The 18,648-nt window shown below is 40.5% G+C and overlaps 1 protein-coding gene across 1 annotated transcript; it reads right to left on the bottom strand.

Moving 5' to 3' along the window:
* Positions 1-9,477: 9,477 nt before the first annotated feature.
* LOC145632064 (uncharacterized) lies at positions 9,478-11,060 on the bottom strand. Its single transcript, XM_081684337.1, has 4 exons — positions 10,703-11,060; positions 10,495-10,658; positions 10,159-10,346; positions 9,478-10,102 (listed from the first exon to the last, which is right to left on the bottom strand). The coding sequence occupies exons 1-4, from the start codon at positions 11,058-11,060 to the stop codon at positions 9,478-9,480; spliced, it is 1,335 nt and encodes a 444-aa protein (XP_081540463.1).
* Between the last annotated feature and the right edge of the window lie 7,588 nt (positions 11,061-18,648).

Genomic DNA, 18,648 nt, shown 5'->3' with positions numbered 1-18,648 from the left:
CCTGTCCGATTTAGACATGTTTTTACGGGTCTAGGGAAGTTCAAAACCTATTTAGGTGAAGGATGGGGGAAGTTTGTATCCTCAAACAGTATACAAATGGAAGACCGCATCCAGTTATTGCTAGAGGACGACGATTTAATGCTTTATCGGGTTAGGATTTGGCGTGCTAATAAAGAAATTACAATAGTGGACCCCCATGTACTCATAGAGAATGATGGTTCAATAAGTGACGTGGACTCGATGGAGTATGTGCCGAGTGAGATTTTATTTAAAATACCCACATTCGAGTTCACATTCTCCAAGGGTTACTTTGACAAACCTGGAATCGTAAGTTTGTCCAATCTTAACTACAATGGTGAATTGTTATTATTCGAATTTCGTATGTTATCTCATAGATTGCTATTATTTGTTAGTGTGTATCCTATGTAGTCTAATTTTGATGTTTATTTTAAATCAGAACATTCCAGTAGCTTTCGCCCGTGAACATTTCCATGGTCTTAAAGACGGAACTCCAGTTGAAATGTATGTCAATAAGTGGTGGAAAGGAGTAATGCGCATCAAGTTTGACACAAACAACAAGATTTTAACCTGCACGGTAAAAAAAGGAGTACCAGAAATGATGGCGGGTGAAGGGGTTGAACTTGGTGAAAAGATTTCGGTTAACTTGGAAGGTATGGAACCCCCAGTTTTACACATCACATTCACCTGATGTTTTCAAGTAAACAAGATGGTTTATTTATGTAATATTTGGATATAACTTAATCTATTATCTAGTTCATCCCTCAAATGATCATGGTTCATATTAGGACATGGTCCTTTGCAGTTGTCATATGTGTCTTATATACTGTTGTTAATGCTAGTTTCTGTTTTATGGGGATTGAGAATTTGTGATAGTATTCTTTATGAAGCTTTAAGCTTCCATAAGACAAATTTCACACATCTAGGTGGGCCGTGTTGTGTATTTGTGTAATGACTAAATCAAGTAAAGCAAGGAAACATGGTGATATGTGGAAGCTGGTCCTACTGATCCACCACTATTTTAATCGTATGATCAACTAGTATCTAGTGCTCATTTTACCATGTCCATTATCCTCTTATTCCTAAAATTTTATCCTATTTTGTAATAGAATAACCTTTTAAATTAAACTTTCTATTAACAAACAACAAATAAAATTTTTGAAATAAACAGAAATTAAAATGCCTTGATAAACACACTAATTAAACTCTAAATTAACAAAATGACCAAACAAAGTTTATAGTACTCCGTAACATACTACTCCTAAAAATATTGACCCAACACATCCAAAAGGGCCAAACACACTAATACTAAAATTGGGCCTTAAGCCAACAAATGGGCCCAAATAAGTTCATTAACAAAATACCATAATACTACTTAAAGGACATGACTTTAACAAAAGATTTAGCAAATCATTTAACTTTCTTGAAAAGCAATAACATAGTCGAAATTCTTGATTTGGGCTTCGGAAATGGTTTGCCGTTTAGATAGCTTCCTATCTTGATGCATCAACTTGATGCACCTTAGATTCTTGTGAATTTCAGCCGCCCATTTTTCAAACAGATTCTTGAGCCTCGACGTGAGTTTGCCATAAACCCGAAGCTCGTGGGGAGGTGTGCATGTGTTCCGAATGTAGAACAACTTCACATGTGTGTTCATATTATTCCCTGGAACCTACAAATAAGTTCATACACATAGTTAGTTGAATATATGTCACACATTTTAAAGAATAACATAGATACGTCGAAATTTGGAACACGTACCGCACTGGTCACACCAATTATGTCACCGGTTTGGATCCTTGTAGCAGCAGCAGTCTGTGTAGGTAAAATAGGGATGCTAAATTTCTTCAAGATGATATCCCTAGCTGAAAGATCCAAATGGGATGAGTAATCTGCGTAGATTGCCTCGAATGTGTCGTTATCTCGCAGTTCATAAACAACTCCGTTGTCATGACGTTGATTGTTCTTAACAACTATGGTGTGGGTGTTATTGATACCCTCCACCGGCCTGTGCATGACATCCCCATCCATACAGGAGACCCTCCAAAATTAGGGTCATGCTTGTCCTTGATCGCCTGTCGCAACCTGGATAAAGCTAAGCCCTTAGCCTGTTTCATCTCCTGTTTGACTTTTCCAGAAACACCCACCTCCCTTGTTTCATCTCCTGTTTCACCACTAGCGCTCCTCTGAAGTTGGCTCATAAGGCAATTAGTGGCATTTCGATTAAGAGTGGAAACCATAAGGTTTCGAGGCCTTTTAATACCCCTACTTGTTCGTCGTTTTTTTAGAGGGTTTGGTTTGGGAACAATGCAATCAGTGTGGAGTTTGTTTTTCTTTGGGAGAACCTTCACTGATATTTTCGAAGCCATTGTGAATTAAGTGAGAGGTATAAGTGACTATGATTGAGTAAGATACCAAACTTTATATTTATAGCAATTTTGGAGCAATGAAAAGCTTCCTCGTGTATAACATGAAAACAATTAGGCGGGAAAAAAGCCCTCCAAACGGTTAGTATTTTTCAGAGTTAAGAGTTAGTGTTCAATAAAATACGTAGTAGTTATCTATATATTATTGTCATCAACAAAATACTGACTCGAATAGACCAATTTTAAAAATTGAACTTATAAATGTTAAGGAACAAATCAAGAAGATCCATACACATAGTAAACAAATTGTCCAACTAAAATATATTATAAAGTCCACGATATTAAAAATGGAGCCGAAATCCGATATATATTAAATCCCTAAACAACTTATAGCCACAAAATAAGAAATGGACTTTTACATTATACGTACAATTGTCTTAAAAAAAATTAAAAGTTTTTGTGTTAAAAGATGGAATTTAGGCTAGGGTTATTTATCGTAGTAGTCCTTATTTGACATAGAAATTGGATAATCCTCAAATAATGAAATACATGTAAAAGAAAATTTTGAGCGGGAAGATTTTTACGTTGGGAAGTAGTGCAAGCAACACAACTTGAGCGGGAAGATTTTAACGTTGGGAAGTAGTGCAACCAACACAACTTGTCCAACCTTTTTCCACTACAGATGTGACTTTTCACAATTTAAGAAACCTAATGCAACCTCTTTTCCCTAATAACGTGACAAACTTAACCAATTTCGTCCAGCTCAAGCTTAAATATCAAATCCTACTCTTACCCTATGTGCAACCTAAGAAGTGACTAGTGACAACGCAATTTTGCTTGTCCTGCTGAAGGTCACAAGATCTAGACCGAATAACACCCTATTATTACCCAATTCAACCCTATTGTTACCATTTTGGCCTTGTGTCTAATATTAGCTTCAACTCTAATCAAATTTAGACTTCATAGGTGTGTATTGATGTAAACTAATATGTTACATATTTTACATTATCAACTACTCTTGAACAAGTGATTCGTAATCGAATTACAATTAATCTAATTACAATGAGAAGTACTCTTAAACAAGTTTGGACAACAGTTTTTAACAAAAAGGCTCTAAATGAACAGAACTCGAAATCGAACAAGATCATGATCGGTGTTATAAAGACATATTTAAAACCACACCAAATCGATCAACAATTTTGAAAACAACTTCAAGATCTAGATGAATCGAAGACAAATACCGTTATGCAGAATGAATCGAACACAACCCTAAACCCTAAAACCCTAAACCCTATACTATACAAACCCTAAACCCTAAATAATTCCTAAACCCTAAACCCTAAAACCCTAAATAATTCCTAAACCCTAAACCCTAAACCCTAAATCCTAAAACCCTAATCCCTAAACCCTAAACCCTAAACCCTAAACCCTAAATCCTAAAACCCTAAACCTTAAACCCTAAACCCACTATATAAACCCTAAACCCTAAAAAACCGTAAACCCTAAACCCTGAAACCTAAAACTCTATACCTTAAATCCTAAACAATCGTTAACCCTAAACCCTAAAACCCTAAACACTAAACCCTTAAACCCTATTTATTCTAAATCTCCCCGTCCTGTATAGTATTTTCAGCTTAAGTGGTAAAATCAAACTCCAAATTTCAAGTTGTTTCAACCAAAAAAACAAAAATTACAACCATTTAGCGAAAGACATGCTTGAAATTATTAAAAAGGAAAAAAAAGGGAAAATAGAAATTAATTCACAATATAATTCGACACATCATGACCCAAATTTTTCCTTTTAATATTTATCCTTATCCTTTGTTGATGTGACTATTCATGACCTACTATTGCCTAGGCTTCTAGCTGAAAAACATCATTTGATGACCCAAATCTTTCCTTATAATTTTTGCGTACTATGTTACAGCTTTTTCAAACCTAATTTGTACTCCTTTCTTTTTTCATATCCAAACCATTACTACGTAGGATTCCATATAATCAACAACTTCAAATTATTTGTACACATATTCACAATTAAATTTAATAAAGCAATAACAGCCTTGTTTGTATTGGATCATTTCCGCTAAGTATTATAAATTTAAGTATAATAACTTTGGTGAAATTGACTTATTATAAAAATATATTTACCCCCGCCACATCTCTCTCACGAAAAAAATGAAAAATTAGTAACTTATTTATTAATTTAATTATCCAAATTAGTTATTCCATTACAATTCTTCACAATACCGTCCAAAATTATTAGGACGAACTAAACCCGAAACCCTCTAAACCCTCTAAACAGTAAATCCTTTATACCATATACCCAAAAATAAGTAAACCATGGCCCCGTAGCTCAATTACATATATATTATTTAAATTAAATTTGCCTCATGATGTATTTCCAAAATTATAATTTTTAATTTCAAGTAGTTTCAACAAAATTTACAAAAATTACAAAACTTTTAACCTTGGTTGATGCAAAAGACAAAGATGTCTTTCACTTTGAAGCTTTTCAACAATAAAAAATTGTTGTTGTACTTCGTCACACTTTTAAGATTTTGCAAATCTAAAATTAATCACAATGTAACGTCATTCAATTCAAGCTTGTCATAAAATATAAATTGTAGTTGTTATTATCCATTGTTGATGTGACTATTCATGACCTACTATTGGCTCGGTTTCCAGCTGAAATACATCCTTTGCTGACCCAACTTACACCTATATATTTTTTGTTGAATAGACCCATCCTTTTTCCCAATGTAATGGTACAATATTTTCGAAACCAATCCTATATTCAAATTATTCACATTATTCGTACAAATAATTACACTTAAATTTTGTTTGTATTGGATCATTTTGGCAAAGTATTATAAATTTGGCGGAATATGACTTAATTACAATAATAATATAAGCCCTCTGTACCCGCTTCGTTGAATGCATTTGACTTTTCATTCGATTCAAAAATCATTGTTTGAATGAGTTTGACTTTCATTTGATTCAAAAAGCTTTGTTTGAATGTGTTTGACTTTCACTTGATTCAATTAGCTTCGATGAATACATTTGACTTTCATTCGATTTAAAAAAGCTTTGTTTGAATGTATATGACTTTCAATGCTTTGTTTGAATGTGTTTGACTTTCATTTAATTAAAAAAAGCTTTGTTTGAATGTGTTTGACTTTCATTCTATTCAGTTAGCTTCGTTGTATGCATTTGACTTTCATTCGATTCTAAAATCTTTGTTTGAATGTTTTCTACTTTCATTTGATTCAAAAAGCTTAGTTTGAATGTGTTTGACTTTCATTTGATTCAATTAGCCTCGTTGAATGCATTTAACTTTCATCTGATTAAAAAAAGCTTTGTTTGAAAGTGTTTGACTTCCATTTGATTTAAAAAGCTTTGTTTAAACGTGTTTGACTTTAATTTGATTTAATTAGCCTCGTTTAATGCATTTCAAATTCATTCGATTCAAAAAGCTTTGTTTGAATGTGTTTGACTTTCATTTGATTCAAAAAGCTTTTTTTTTAATGTGTTTCACTTTCACTTGATTAAATTAGCTTCGATGAATACATTTGACTTTCATTCGATTTAAAAAGCTTTGTTTGAATATATATGACTTTCATTTGGTTCAAAATGCTTTGGTTGAATATGTTTGGCTTTCATTTAATTAAAAAAGCTTTGTTTGAATGTGTTTGACTTTCATTTGATTCAATTATCCTCGTTAAATGCATTTGACTTTCATTCGATTCAAAAAGCTTTGTTTGAATGTGTCTGGCTTTCAATTGTTTGAAAAAGCCTTGTTTGAATGTGCTTAACTTTCATTTTATTACATTAGCTTTGTTGAATGCCTTTAACTTTCATTCAATTTAAATAGCTTTTTTTTTATGCGTTTGACTTTCATATGATTCAAAAAGTTTTGTTTGAATTTATTTAACTTTCATTTGATTTAAAAAGCGTTCTTTGATAGTCTTTGTCTTTCATTTGATTAACAAAGAAATATTTGAATGTGTTTGACTTTCATTTGATTGAATTAGCTTCTTTGAATGCATTTGACTTTCATTCGATTAAAAAAGCTTTGATTGAATGTGTTTGACTTTCCTTTGAATAAAAAAGCTTTGTTTGAATGTTTCTGAGTTTCACTTGATTCAAAAGCATTATTTGAATAAGTTTTACTTTCAGTTGATTCTAAAAGCTTTATTTGAATGAATTTGACTTTCATTTTATTCAATTTACTATGTTGAACGCATTTGACTTTCATTCGATCCAAAAATCTTTGTTTGAATGTTTTCTATTTTCATTTGATTCAATAAGCTTTGTTTGAATGTGTTTGACTTTCATTTGATTCTCTTTTTTTTTTTTTGGTAAGTAAGAAAGTATATTACTATAAAAAAACTGTACAAATGTACAAAGAATACAAGCCTGACAGCAGGCAACTCCAAAACTACACAAGACCTAAAACAAAGGCCACCCCCACCTCAAGCTTTAAACTCCTCAGTTGCCACCTTCTAGGAAGGGTTCACCTGAAAGAGAAAAAAAAGCAAAACTATGCAGAAGCAGTCTGCTGCCTTCTAGGAAGGACACAGACCACAACTGAAAAGGACTAACAAAAAAACAAGCAAAAAACAAAAAACAACACAGCATCAAACCAAAATGAACTAATTTGGGATGCTGCTGTACAGTTCCTGTATCCATTTACACTGCAATCTACTCCAATTCTTGTTTATAAGCTGCTTGACTCTGTCCATGCTCACCCTACCAATAACCTTACAAAGCTTGGAAGGGTGAATAACAACTTTCTGCCAAAAAGATGTATTCCTAGCAAACCAGATGTGATAAACAACACAAGCCAGAACTGCCAGAACCACCTTCTGCTGCACCTTATCTTTCACTGCTTTGAGCTAGTTCTTCCAAACCTCATCAATGCAGAAATTCTGATTTGGAATATGGAGCCAATGGGCAATTCTCATCAAACACTCTTGACTGTATCTACAATTAAATAACAGATGCTGCCTGTCCTCAATATTAGCACCACACAACAAACAACTATCCTCAGCACATGCATCATATTTCAAGAGTTTCTCTCTTGTTCCGAGTCTATCATGCATAGAAAGCCATAAAATGAAAGAATGTTTGGGGATATTGAACTTATTCCAAACCCATTTACACCAATCCACCTTTGTTCCAGCTCCCTACAGCCATTTGTAGCACTCAGAAATTCTATAAGTGCCATTCATCCAGCTATTTTGCTCAAAATCTTTTTTAGCTGGTCCTTAACTGCACATAATCTCCTCCAAGCCCATCCTACAGACCTTTTAGAACTATAATTCCACCAGTCTTGGTCTTTAATGTAAAAAGCATGAACCCATTTCACCCACAGAGAGTCCTCTTCTTTAGCTATTTTCCACACATACTTCCCCAATGCTGCCCTATTCCACATACCACAATCTCTAATACCCAGGCCACCCTCAGCTTTGCTTTTGCAGACCCAATCCCATGAAATTGGGGGAGCCTTAGACAAAACAGCATCTCCACACCAAAGAAAAGCTCTGCACAACTGAGTAATCCTCAAGATAACTGACTTAGGTAAAAGCACACACTGAGCCCAATAATTATGCAAACTAATCAGAACAGAGTTCACCAGCACAACTCATGCAATATAAGACAGATTTCTGTTAGACCAGCAGGTAATTCTAGTCAGCATCTTATCAACTATAGCATTAAAGTCAGATACTCTCAAATATTTAGCATTCAGGGGGATGCCAAGATATCTAAAAGGAGTTTCTCCTATAACAAACCCAGACTCAGACACAATTTCCTGCTGCATTTCAGACTGCACACTCCCAAAGTAGATATCAGATTTGTCAACATTAGCCTTTAAACCACAACAACCCTCAAAAGCTTTCAAAGCTCTTACTACGAGGGAGACAGACTTCTTATCAGCATAGGAAAATAACATCAAATCATCAGCAAAAATTAAGTGATTTAATCATAAGGATTTGCATCTTTGGTGAAATCTAAAGCCTCTCTTTGCTCCCACTTTTTTAAGCAGTCTTGAAAGGTACTCCATCACAATGACAAACACCAATGGTGACATAGGATCACCTTGCCTGATTCCTTTCTTACCCTTGAAAAAACCATTCAGACCACCATTAATCATAATAGAGAAAGAAGGGGAAGTAACACATTCCATAACCCAAGATATGAACTTGTTGGGGAAGTTTAAAGCCTGCAGCATATCATGGATAAAGGACCAGTGCACAGGATCATATGCTTTCCTCAAATCCACCTTAATAGTACATGTAGGAGACTTTCTCTTGTTATTGTACTCTTTTAACATATCCTGACACACTAAAATGTTGTCCAGAATAGATCTCCCAGCAATAAATGCACTTTGATTCTCACTAATTAAGCCAGGCAGCACCTCTTTGAGTCTTTCACATAGCATCTTAGAAATGATCTTGCACGGCACATTATAGCATGCAATTGGTCTAAACTGAGTGACTTTAGTAGCATTGTCCAATTTAGGAATCAGAGTCAAAGTAGTAGCATTCACCTGTTTCAGCAGCTGACCATGCTCAAAGAACCCTAAAACTGCCTTACATACCTCATTCTTCACCACTCCCCAAGCAATCTTGAAGATTTTGCTAGAAAAACCATCAGGGCCATGAGCCTTGTCATCCTCAATACTCCAAACAACATTTCTCACATCATCCTCAGTAAACACTCTGCAGATACTCAGATGTTGCTCATCATTCACAATAGGACCAGCATCTATAACAGCTTGATGGACTTGTCTAGAAGGGGTCCCACTAGTTCCTAACAACTCTTTATAGAAACTAATAAAAGCTTCAGCAATTTTATCAGGGTCCTGAATGATATCACCATTCTCAAGCTGAATGCTATACACATTATTATGCATTCTTCTTTTCCTAATACAAGCATGAAAGTAAGAGGAGTTAACATCACCTTCTTTCATCCAATGTAACTTGGCTTTCTGCTTCAAAAACTTCAGTTTTGCAGAATGAGCAGCTAAGAATCTTTCCCTGGCATCACTTTCCATTTGAATCAACTCTAAATTCTGAGGATCCTTGTTTAATTAACACTGCACCTTTGCTAAATCAGCATCAGCTATAGCATCTGCACTCTCCACTGAGGAGAAATTGGTCATATTTAACCCCTTGAGAGCTTCTTTTACCTTTTGCAGCTTTCTTACCACGATGAACATATCAGTTCCTCTCACATCACTATTCCAAGCCTGTTGAACAACTTCCTGGTATCCTGGAGCATCAATCCACATATTAAAAAACCTGAAAGGTTTCTTAACATTCCCATTGAACCCAAACATCCTCATAATACAAGGACAATGGTCCATTAAACCCTCAGGCAAGAAATCAGCTCTAAACTCCCTGCAGTTTTCAGTCCATAGGTCATTAACCAAGATCCTATCAATCTTTGTACACACTCTGTCACTCCCTTGCTGCTTGTTATTCCAAGTAAAGAACATACCCCCAACTTTAAAATCCATTAGACCATTTTGCCTAACACATTGTCTGAACTTGTCAATCTCAGCAAAAGTAAGTGGGGAACCAATTCTGTCCTCAGTATTCAGAACTTTATTGAAATCACCCCCCAAGATCCATGGACCCATAATGTCCTTTTTTATCTCCCCAATCTGATGCCACAACACCTCTCTTTCATCTGCAGTATTCAGTCCAAAACAACTATATACCAGAAAACAAACTTAGAAGCCTTGTGAACAACTTTCACATGGATTAACTGAGTTTCAACTTTATCAATCTCAACCTGAAAGACATCAGGTAACCAAACAATCCAAATTCTCCCTCCAGGATGCTTACTATAATTTGCAGTCACAGACCACTTACCACCAAAACCAGTGAAGACCTTACTAAAAGTACTAGCCTTCACTTTTGTCTCCAGGAGCCCAAACAAACCAATTCCTTGGTTCTTCAAAAACCAAAGAACATCACAAAATTTATTTAGTTTGTTAAGGCCCCTGACATTCCAAAAACCCCAATTATCCATGGTGGGTGTATGAGCACTCCCCTGTCTCCCAGTCACCAAACAAAACCCTCCCATTTGTTGTTCTGCAAACTGATCCCATAGAACATTTATCCCCATCAGCTATCCCAGAAACAATATCTGGATCAACATCAACAACAAACTTATTCTTATCCACTCTGATGCCTTGAGGTTGTTCTGCCTGCTGATTTTGCTGAGCCTTAGGCATCCAAACCTTCCTTACACAGGTTTCTTCTGCTGCTTTTGTTGTTGATTCTTAGCAGGAGGCTTCTAAGACTTACTTCTGTGATTAGGACAATCCCTATCTCCATGTCCCATACCTCTACAGACACTACAAATAATAGGCTTCCTTTTATATATCACTTTCTGCTTAACATCAACACCACATTCATCCTGAAACTCAATCTCATCAGGTAGCTCACCATTTATTTTAACCTTGACCATTATCCTAGCATACTCAAGCATTTCCTTGGTAGCTGTGCTTCTATCAGTCTTAACTGGTTCCCCAATTAGCCCAGCTATTTTCATTAAGGAAGATTGACCCCAGAATTTTAAGTTTAATCCTGGCAATCTGACCCAAGTGGGTACTTCAAACACCTTCTCATTTCCCAGATCCAAACCTGGCTCCCACCTCTTCATCATTACAGGTCTACTGTTTTGGGTGTTTTTGTCCCTCGGGAGAGGTACAACACGAAGACTGATCCGGGGTGAGCTGTACCTGCAAAACAAACGGAGACACCAGTTGGGTGGTGCTCCGCCTCCGACGCACAAGTTAGAAACTTGAAGGGAGAAAAAAGCTCAGATTGTCTCTATCGAAGAGTAAAAATGTAATAAATGGTAAAACGTGCCCTCAAAAAGAGGGACATCTCCCTATTTATAGGGTCTTTGGGAATTGTGCCCCTGATTAGGTCACTGAACCCTAATCATTGGTGGGCCGCGCCGCTTTGCGGCTTTCTCGGGATTTGGGCCTGAAGGCCGCCTTTTTCCCTTAATTTCTGGTGTGACACGTGTCAAGCAGGGATTGGTCCACTTTGGGCCATCCTGAGGCTGACACGTGTCATCCTCTAATTGGACCACGTGGTGGGGTAAAATTACCGTAAACATTTGCCCCTCACAAATGTGACGTGGCACGCCACGTGGCATCTGTGACACATGTCACGCTCCGGTTGGTGGTAATTTTACCATTAAAGAGTAACCGTTCACCTTCCGAGTAAATTACGGAAATGCCCCCGTATTTACCCTCTATATATAGCCGTTTTACCCTCATAATTTTGTACGTTTACAAAAATCTTCTAGAGAGAAAACTTTGAGAGAGCAGAAGTCATCCGTTTGAGTCAGGCGCAAGCAAGAAAGCTCGTCTTCCAGAGACCCAGCCGGACCCGCCTAGTTTCAGATATCTCTTCAAACGGTACCGTCTCTGCCTCTCTCAGCTCTTTTTCTTTTTTCGCCGCTTGTACATATTTCTTGCAATAAATGGATGCATCACCAACACACACGGCACAGCCTAGGTTAGAGTCCAGCCAGTCACCAGGGACGGCTGAGTCTAGGATTGGGAGTGCCGTCTCGGGGTGTTGGGACCACCCTTTGCCTTGATTCCGACCAGTTATGTGTCTGTGTAGGACACCATGGCTCGGACAATGCAGACGGCAACTGATCCAAATTACAAGAGCGAAGGCTCAGGCGACAAAACGACTGAGGGAGAAACGTCTAGTCAGGGAGACCAGACGGCTCTGGAGAGATCCCCTCCACGTGCCCCTTCAACTCCTGCTGATTCCTTCTTGGAGGAATGCGACCAAGGCGGCGACGAGGCCGTCTCTGCCCCCTTGAGTCAAAGTGAGGGGGAGACAGAGAGCGACAGCTCCGCCTCTACCTCAGAGAGCAGTGACGATTTACCCCCGCTTCCGGATAGCGAGGAGGAAAAAAGGAAAAAGTGGAACGAGAAGGATGATCCCTTCAACATCCACGTCTCCTCCAAGGACCGGATCCAAATGGAGGAAAACTTGAAGAATTTTACTCAAATGCACCCGCTAGGAGACGGGTATAGGATCCGGGTGCCGCCTGAGAATGGCACCGTCGCCTGAGAGTACGATCAAGAGAACGCAAACAACTATTTTGGCTGTTATGAGGCGGCGTTCAAGGCTGGTCTCCGCTTTCCCCTTCACCAGGCGGTGAAGGCAATTTTGAGAGGCTACGGCCTCGGAGTCTGGCAACTTACCCCCAACTCTTGGACAAACATTCTGGGGTATGTTGCCGCCTGCGAGTTCCAGGGGCTTAACCCCGGCTGGGAGGCTTTTGCTAGTATGCATTATCTTAGCAGAAGCCCAGGCGGCTGGAGGGCGTGGTACACTCTAACCACGCAGCCCCAATATATGATGACCTTGGACAAGGTCTCGAAATTCGATGGCTGGAAGCACAGGTTCTACCTAATGTCAACTCCAACCAGACGGGAGAATTATGAATTTCGTCTGTACAATAAGAAGCTCGACTTATTGGGCCGGAAGTGTGCTCTTCCCCGGATCCCAGAGGAAGACTTTGACAAGATCATTGAGGTAGACTTTTTTGGCCTCACAGACGCGACCTTGTCAACCGGGGAAACAATAAAAGTCCCCAAGAACTGGATCCCCAAGAATGCCTGGTTTAGGGACGAGTGTTTCCTAGTCGCCTGCGGGCTAGGACACATGTTTACCAAACGTATGCACCTGAGTTTATATCCGTCTGTAGTAGCTTTTTACTAGAATTGATTTATTATATTGCCAATTTCCTTCTTTTTGCAGAAGAAGCATTAAACATGTTACAGACGGAGAAAACCCCCAAGCGGTCCTCTGCAGCCATCCGCAAGGCGCTTGCGGAAAAGGCTGCGACTGAGGTCATAGCCAAGGTAGCAAACGCCTGACCCGTTCATAAGTTGATCTTTTAAAATTGTTTTTTCCGTATGCTAACCTTAACTTTGGTTATTTTTGCAGGGAGGAGAGGTTGGAAAGTCGTTTGAGAAACAACTTAAACGGGCTAGGAAGGAGACCCCCGCTGTTCTCAACAAAATAAAAAAATCCACCTCTGCGTCTACTCCTGGCGCCTCAGTCGGGCATCAGCAGATGCGGATAGCGGGGCGAATCGAGAAGATAGGCGGCAGCATGTGCCTTGATCTTGTCAACCCCTTATCAGCAGCCGCGCGATTCACCACGCCTGCAAGCGGTTCCTGCTTGGTCGGCTCTGAAGGTAAGAACCCTTTTGAATCCCCGCTTGAGCTGGGGTGGCCTTTGCGGGTGAAATCCCACTCTCAACAGACGTCATCTTTAGACGGCCGGCAACAAATAGGTGCTGCCTTAGTTTCGCACTCATCACGTATTAATTATGGTGCAGATCAATCTCCCCGATGGCCAGACGTCCAGAAGCATGCCAAGGCCATGCTGGAAGCCGTCCGGAAGAGGGATAAAGACAGTATCCCTAGGATAGAGACGTTCAATCTTGAACGCATTCTATCCCTTCTGGCAGAGGTAAGAAACTTGCCAATTCAATTTTATTTTTTCCAAGTGTTTTATATCGCCTGCAATACTTATACCGCCTGCTTTTTTGCAGGCCATGCTGCTGGTGGACGGGCTCAAACGTCCTTATTCCCGCAAACGGGAAGAGGTAAAAAGGGCCAAGAAATCCGCCCTAGACGCTGACAATATTGATTTACACTCCACTATCGTAAATGAACTTGAAACTAAAGCAATCATAATGACACAGGCGTCTAGAATCCAGCAGCTGGAGGCGGATCTGGAGACGGCCAAACAGCGGGCGACTGATGCTGAGACGACCCGGAAGGAGGCAGAGGAGGCCCAGAAGAAGGCTGCTGAGAGTGCCAAAAAGGCTGATGAGGCGCTCAAGAAGGCCCAGACGGACCTTGGCAATCTTCAGGGTGTTTCTGAAGAGAACACCAACCTGAAGACCAAGGTTCAAAAACTAGAGAAGGAGGCTGCTCAGGCTCAGAAGAACTTTGCAGCAACCCTAGAGGCGGAGCAAAACCGCCTTGTTGCTGAGAGTGACGCTGATAATGACGCCCGCATGAAGATCGCCTGGGCTGCCCTGTACCCGGACGCGGATTATGGCGTCTGGGCACTGGCTCACAGGTACGCCGAGGACGTGGTGTACCTGAGAGAGAAGGGTGATCCAGAGCCTGAGTCCTTCGACGCCTAGGTTAATGCCAACAATGTGCCCTTCGTGCCTGAGCTACCTGGTCCGGGTGAAGCGCAAGAGATTCCCTCAGACGGTGAGGAAGAGGACCAGGAGGAGCCGCCTGCATGCCAGAAGTGACTTTTCAGTGGCAGTATGCCAATCTCTGTTTTTTGTCTTTTTCTTTTATTCAGCGACAGTATGTCAAAACCTGTTTTTCCGGCCTGCGTGCCGAGTATATTTGTATTTACCGGCTGAGGAGCCGGATTAATTAACAATTTCTCTTTTTCCCGGATGGGGTCCGGTTAACACTTTAATCCACTTCAACCGTTTGGTTGGGTGGACTTTATGAAATGCACCGACTGAGTCGGTTTTGATCATTTTGCATTTGAATTTTAATTTCGCAAATTTTAATTTTTCATTTTTGCCTAACTTATCAAAAGCATGCGGCGATTTTTGCCTAACTAATCAATAGTCGGGCTGTCCTTGCCCCTGGACGGCTGTGTGATTGGTTTCAAATGAAGTTGGTTGATTGACTTGAAAACGTCTGATGCTGTAAAGAGCATGATATGTTTGCAAGTCAATCAATCACAGTAGTGATTGCCCCAAACCAAGTGCACAGCCGTACACCAGCAGGTGTTCCAGTCACTACCCAGACGGTGTTTATCCGTCTTGGTAGAGATTTCATAGCCATTGAACGACTCCTTTGCCCCAATTGAGGTAGGAATTGCAATTTTGGAATAAATAACCAAATGAGACCTTCAGCCGGTTACCGACTGATGCCCCAGGGCATCCAGTATTCGGCAACTTGATCATTCTTCACAGGTCATTTTGGTCAGACGGCTATGAGTTGACCAATTTGGTCGTTTAATTTTTGCCGTCTGCATGGGTACATAGAACCGACAAATAGTCTGTTCTCTGCGACGATTGCACCCGAAGGGGTGTCGCCGAACGCCTTTGTCCATGTTGGGACAGGCGATTTTATAAAATGAGCAACCATCCGGCCATTTTAGCCTCTAGTCTTGTTTGAGACCGGTTGTATAGCCACTAAACGTTTTTGTGCTTTGTTTTTAGGCGGAGTATTGAATTTACACTAAGTATCAAACTTAGTTGTTTAAACAAACGAGTCTGTCTGGGTATTACCCAGACGGACAGGCAATTATTTAATCTTACCAGGTATCAAACTTAGTTAGGTAAATGAAAAATCTGTGTGAGTATTACCTAGGCGGATAATCAAACTTAGTTAAATGAACAAAGTATCAAACTTAAATAAACAAGAGATCCGAGTATTACCCAGGCGGTCAAACAAATGTAACCTTTACTAAGTATCGAACTTAGTTAGGTAAATGAAGAATCCGTCTGGATATTACACGGATGGATAATCAAACAATAACTCAATTTTGCAAACAAAGTCTGAATCTTCATTTATTGACTCACTGTTTACAAAAAGTTTACATTCTCAGAAGTAGTACTTTTTTAGATTGTCTACATTCCAAGTTCTAGGCAGACGCCTGCCGTCTGGAGTTTCCAGGCGGTAGGTGCCATCCCTTACTTCTTCATAGATCCGGTAGGGGCCTTCCCAATTTGGGGTTAGCTTCCCCAGCTCATTGGCCCTACCGGTTGCCTCCATTTTTCGTAACACTAAGTCGTCAACTTTCAAAGGACGCTTGTGTACTTTTTTGTTCTAGGCTCTCGTCATTCTCAGACGGTGAATCTCATGACGCAAGGCGGCATTGCCCCTGCGCTCCGGGAGTGAGTCTAATGCCAGGCGCATTGCTTCCCTGTTTGCCTCTTCATCATATAGCATGACTCTGAGAGTCGGCTCGTAATGTTCGATGGGCATGACGGCTTCAGCACCGTAAACCATGAGAAAAGGGGTTTCACCGGTTGCCCCCTTTGCTGTTGTCCGGATGGCCCATAGGACATGGATTAACTCTTCTGCCCATAAGCCACCGGCTCTTTCTATTTTCTTCTTAATGCCGTCTGAGATGAGTTTATTGAAGGCTTCAACTTGGCCGTTTGCTTGGGGCCGGCCAACAGATGCAAAATAGCTTGAGATCCCCTGATCTCCCAACCAAGTTTTTAGCTGAGGCGTCTCAAACTGAGGACCATTATAAAATACCATAGACATAGGTACCCCATACCGGGTGATAATGTTTTTCCAGATGAAAGAAATCACGTCTGAGGTTTTGATGTTTTTAACCGCCTTAGCTTCTACCCACTTGGTGAAATAATCCACAGCCACCAAGATGTAGCGCTTTCCGCCTGGAGCAGGCGTGTAAGGACCTAGAATGTCCATGCACCATTTTGCGAACGGGATTGGGCTGTGGATGGCCGTCAAATCAGTAGCCGGACGGTGAATGAGTTTGCCAAATTTTTGGCACTTGTCACATTTCTTTACCAACTCCTTGGCGTCTGCCTCAAGAGTGGGCCAAAAATAATGTTGTCTGGCTCTGACGGCTAGGGACTGGCCGCCTATGTGGGAGGTGCAGAATCCCGAGTGCAGGTCTTCGAGAACTTCCTTCCCCTTTTCAGGGGTGACACACTTCAACAGAGGTTTAAGAAAACCCGCCTTGAAGAGTTCTCCATTTTTCAACTCGAATCTTGCAGCTCGCTTTTTCAGGACGGCTGCTTCCTGTGGCGAATCAGGAAGTGTACCGTCTGAGAGGTAGGCCCGGATGCCATCCATCCAGGTAGAGCTTCGGTCCAGAATTCCAATAGGATCCTCATAGATGCTTCTCTTTTCAAGAACTTCCCAAAAGACTGATCGAGGCGTATCATGGCAGGCGGAAGACGCCAACTTTGACAATGCATCCGCATGGTTGTTTTCCGACCTAGGCACTTGACTCAGCCGGAATTCCTCAAGTGCCTTGGTCTCTTCTTTGACTACCTGAAGACATTTAATCATAGTCGGATGAGTAGCCTCGTAGCTTCCCTCATACTGGTTAACAACCAATTGAGAATCAGAGTAGGCGTCAATTTTCATGGCCCCTGCCCCCTTACACATGCGAATGCCGGCTAGCACGGCTTCATATTCCGCCTCATTGTTAGAGGCTTGAAATTTGAAGCATAGTGCATACTCAAATCTGTCCCCTTCAGGAGACTCATAAATTACGGCTGCACCACAGCCGTTTTTTGTAGAGCTCCCGTCTACATACACTTTCCAAACCTGATCGATATTATCTGGAGCCACCGGACGTGTCATTTCAACAATGAAGTCGGCAAACGCCTGACCTTTCACTGCCTTTCTTGGTTCGTAAGTGATTTCAAGACTTTGCATTTCAATAGCCCATTTCAACATTCTCTCAGATGAGTCCAAGGTAGACGTTGGCCGCTTGAGTGGCTGGTCGGTGTAAATCACTACCGGATGTGCCAGAAAGTAGGGCTTCAATTTTTTGAAAGCCATATATAGAGCAAGGCCAAAATTTTCAACCATAGGATAACGGAGTTCAGCATTTTTAAGAATATGGCTAATGAAGTAAGCCGGGAGCTGCACGCCGTCTCGCTCAGCAAGGAGAACGGCACTGAGGGCATGATCTAAGACGGCTAAGTACATATACAACGTCTCCCTAGGTAAAGGACTGACCAACCTAGGTAGAGAATGTAAATGCTCTTTCAACCTCTGGAATGCCGCCTCAGCATCATCCCCCCATTCAAATCTGGTCTTCTTCCTGATTGCTTGGAAGAAGTAGAGGCACTTGTCGCCTGACCAGTTGAGGAACCTCCCCAAGGCGGCCAGACAGCCGGTGAGTCTCTGCACTTCCTTGACAGAACGGGGTGACTTCATGTCTATCACCGCCTATATCTTTTCAGGGTTAACCTTTATCCCCCTTTGATCAATCAAGAATCCGAGAAACTTCCCAGACTAAACACCAAATACGCATTTCTTAGGATTTAACATAACCTTATGCCGCCTGAGGGTGGTGAATGTTTCTCGGAGATCAGCAAGGTGATCCGTCTGTAGCTTGGATTTGACTATCATGTCATCAATGTACGCCTCCACATTCCTCCCAATCTGATTAATGAAGACCGTATTAATCATCCGTTGGAAAGTGACAGGCGCATTTTTCAA

The sequence above is a fragment of the Chenopodium album genome, chromosome 1, assembly GCF_948465745.1.
Source record: "Chenopodium album chromosome 1, dcCheAlbu1.1, whole genome shotgun sequence".
In the NCBI taxonomy this organism is placed as follows: Eukaryota; Viridiplantae; Streptophyta; class Magnoliopsida; order Caryophyllales; family Amaranthaceae; genus Chenopodium; species Chenopodium album.
Note: the sequence above shows the minus strand (reverse complement) of the source record. Positions and strands in the feature narration are given on the sequence as shown.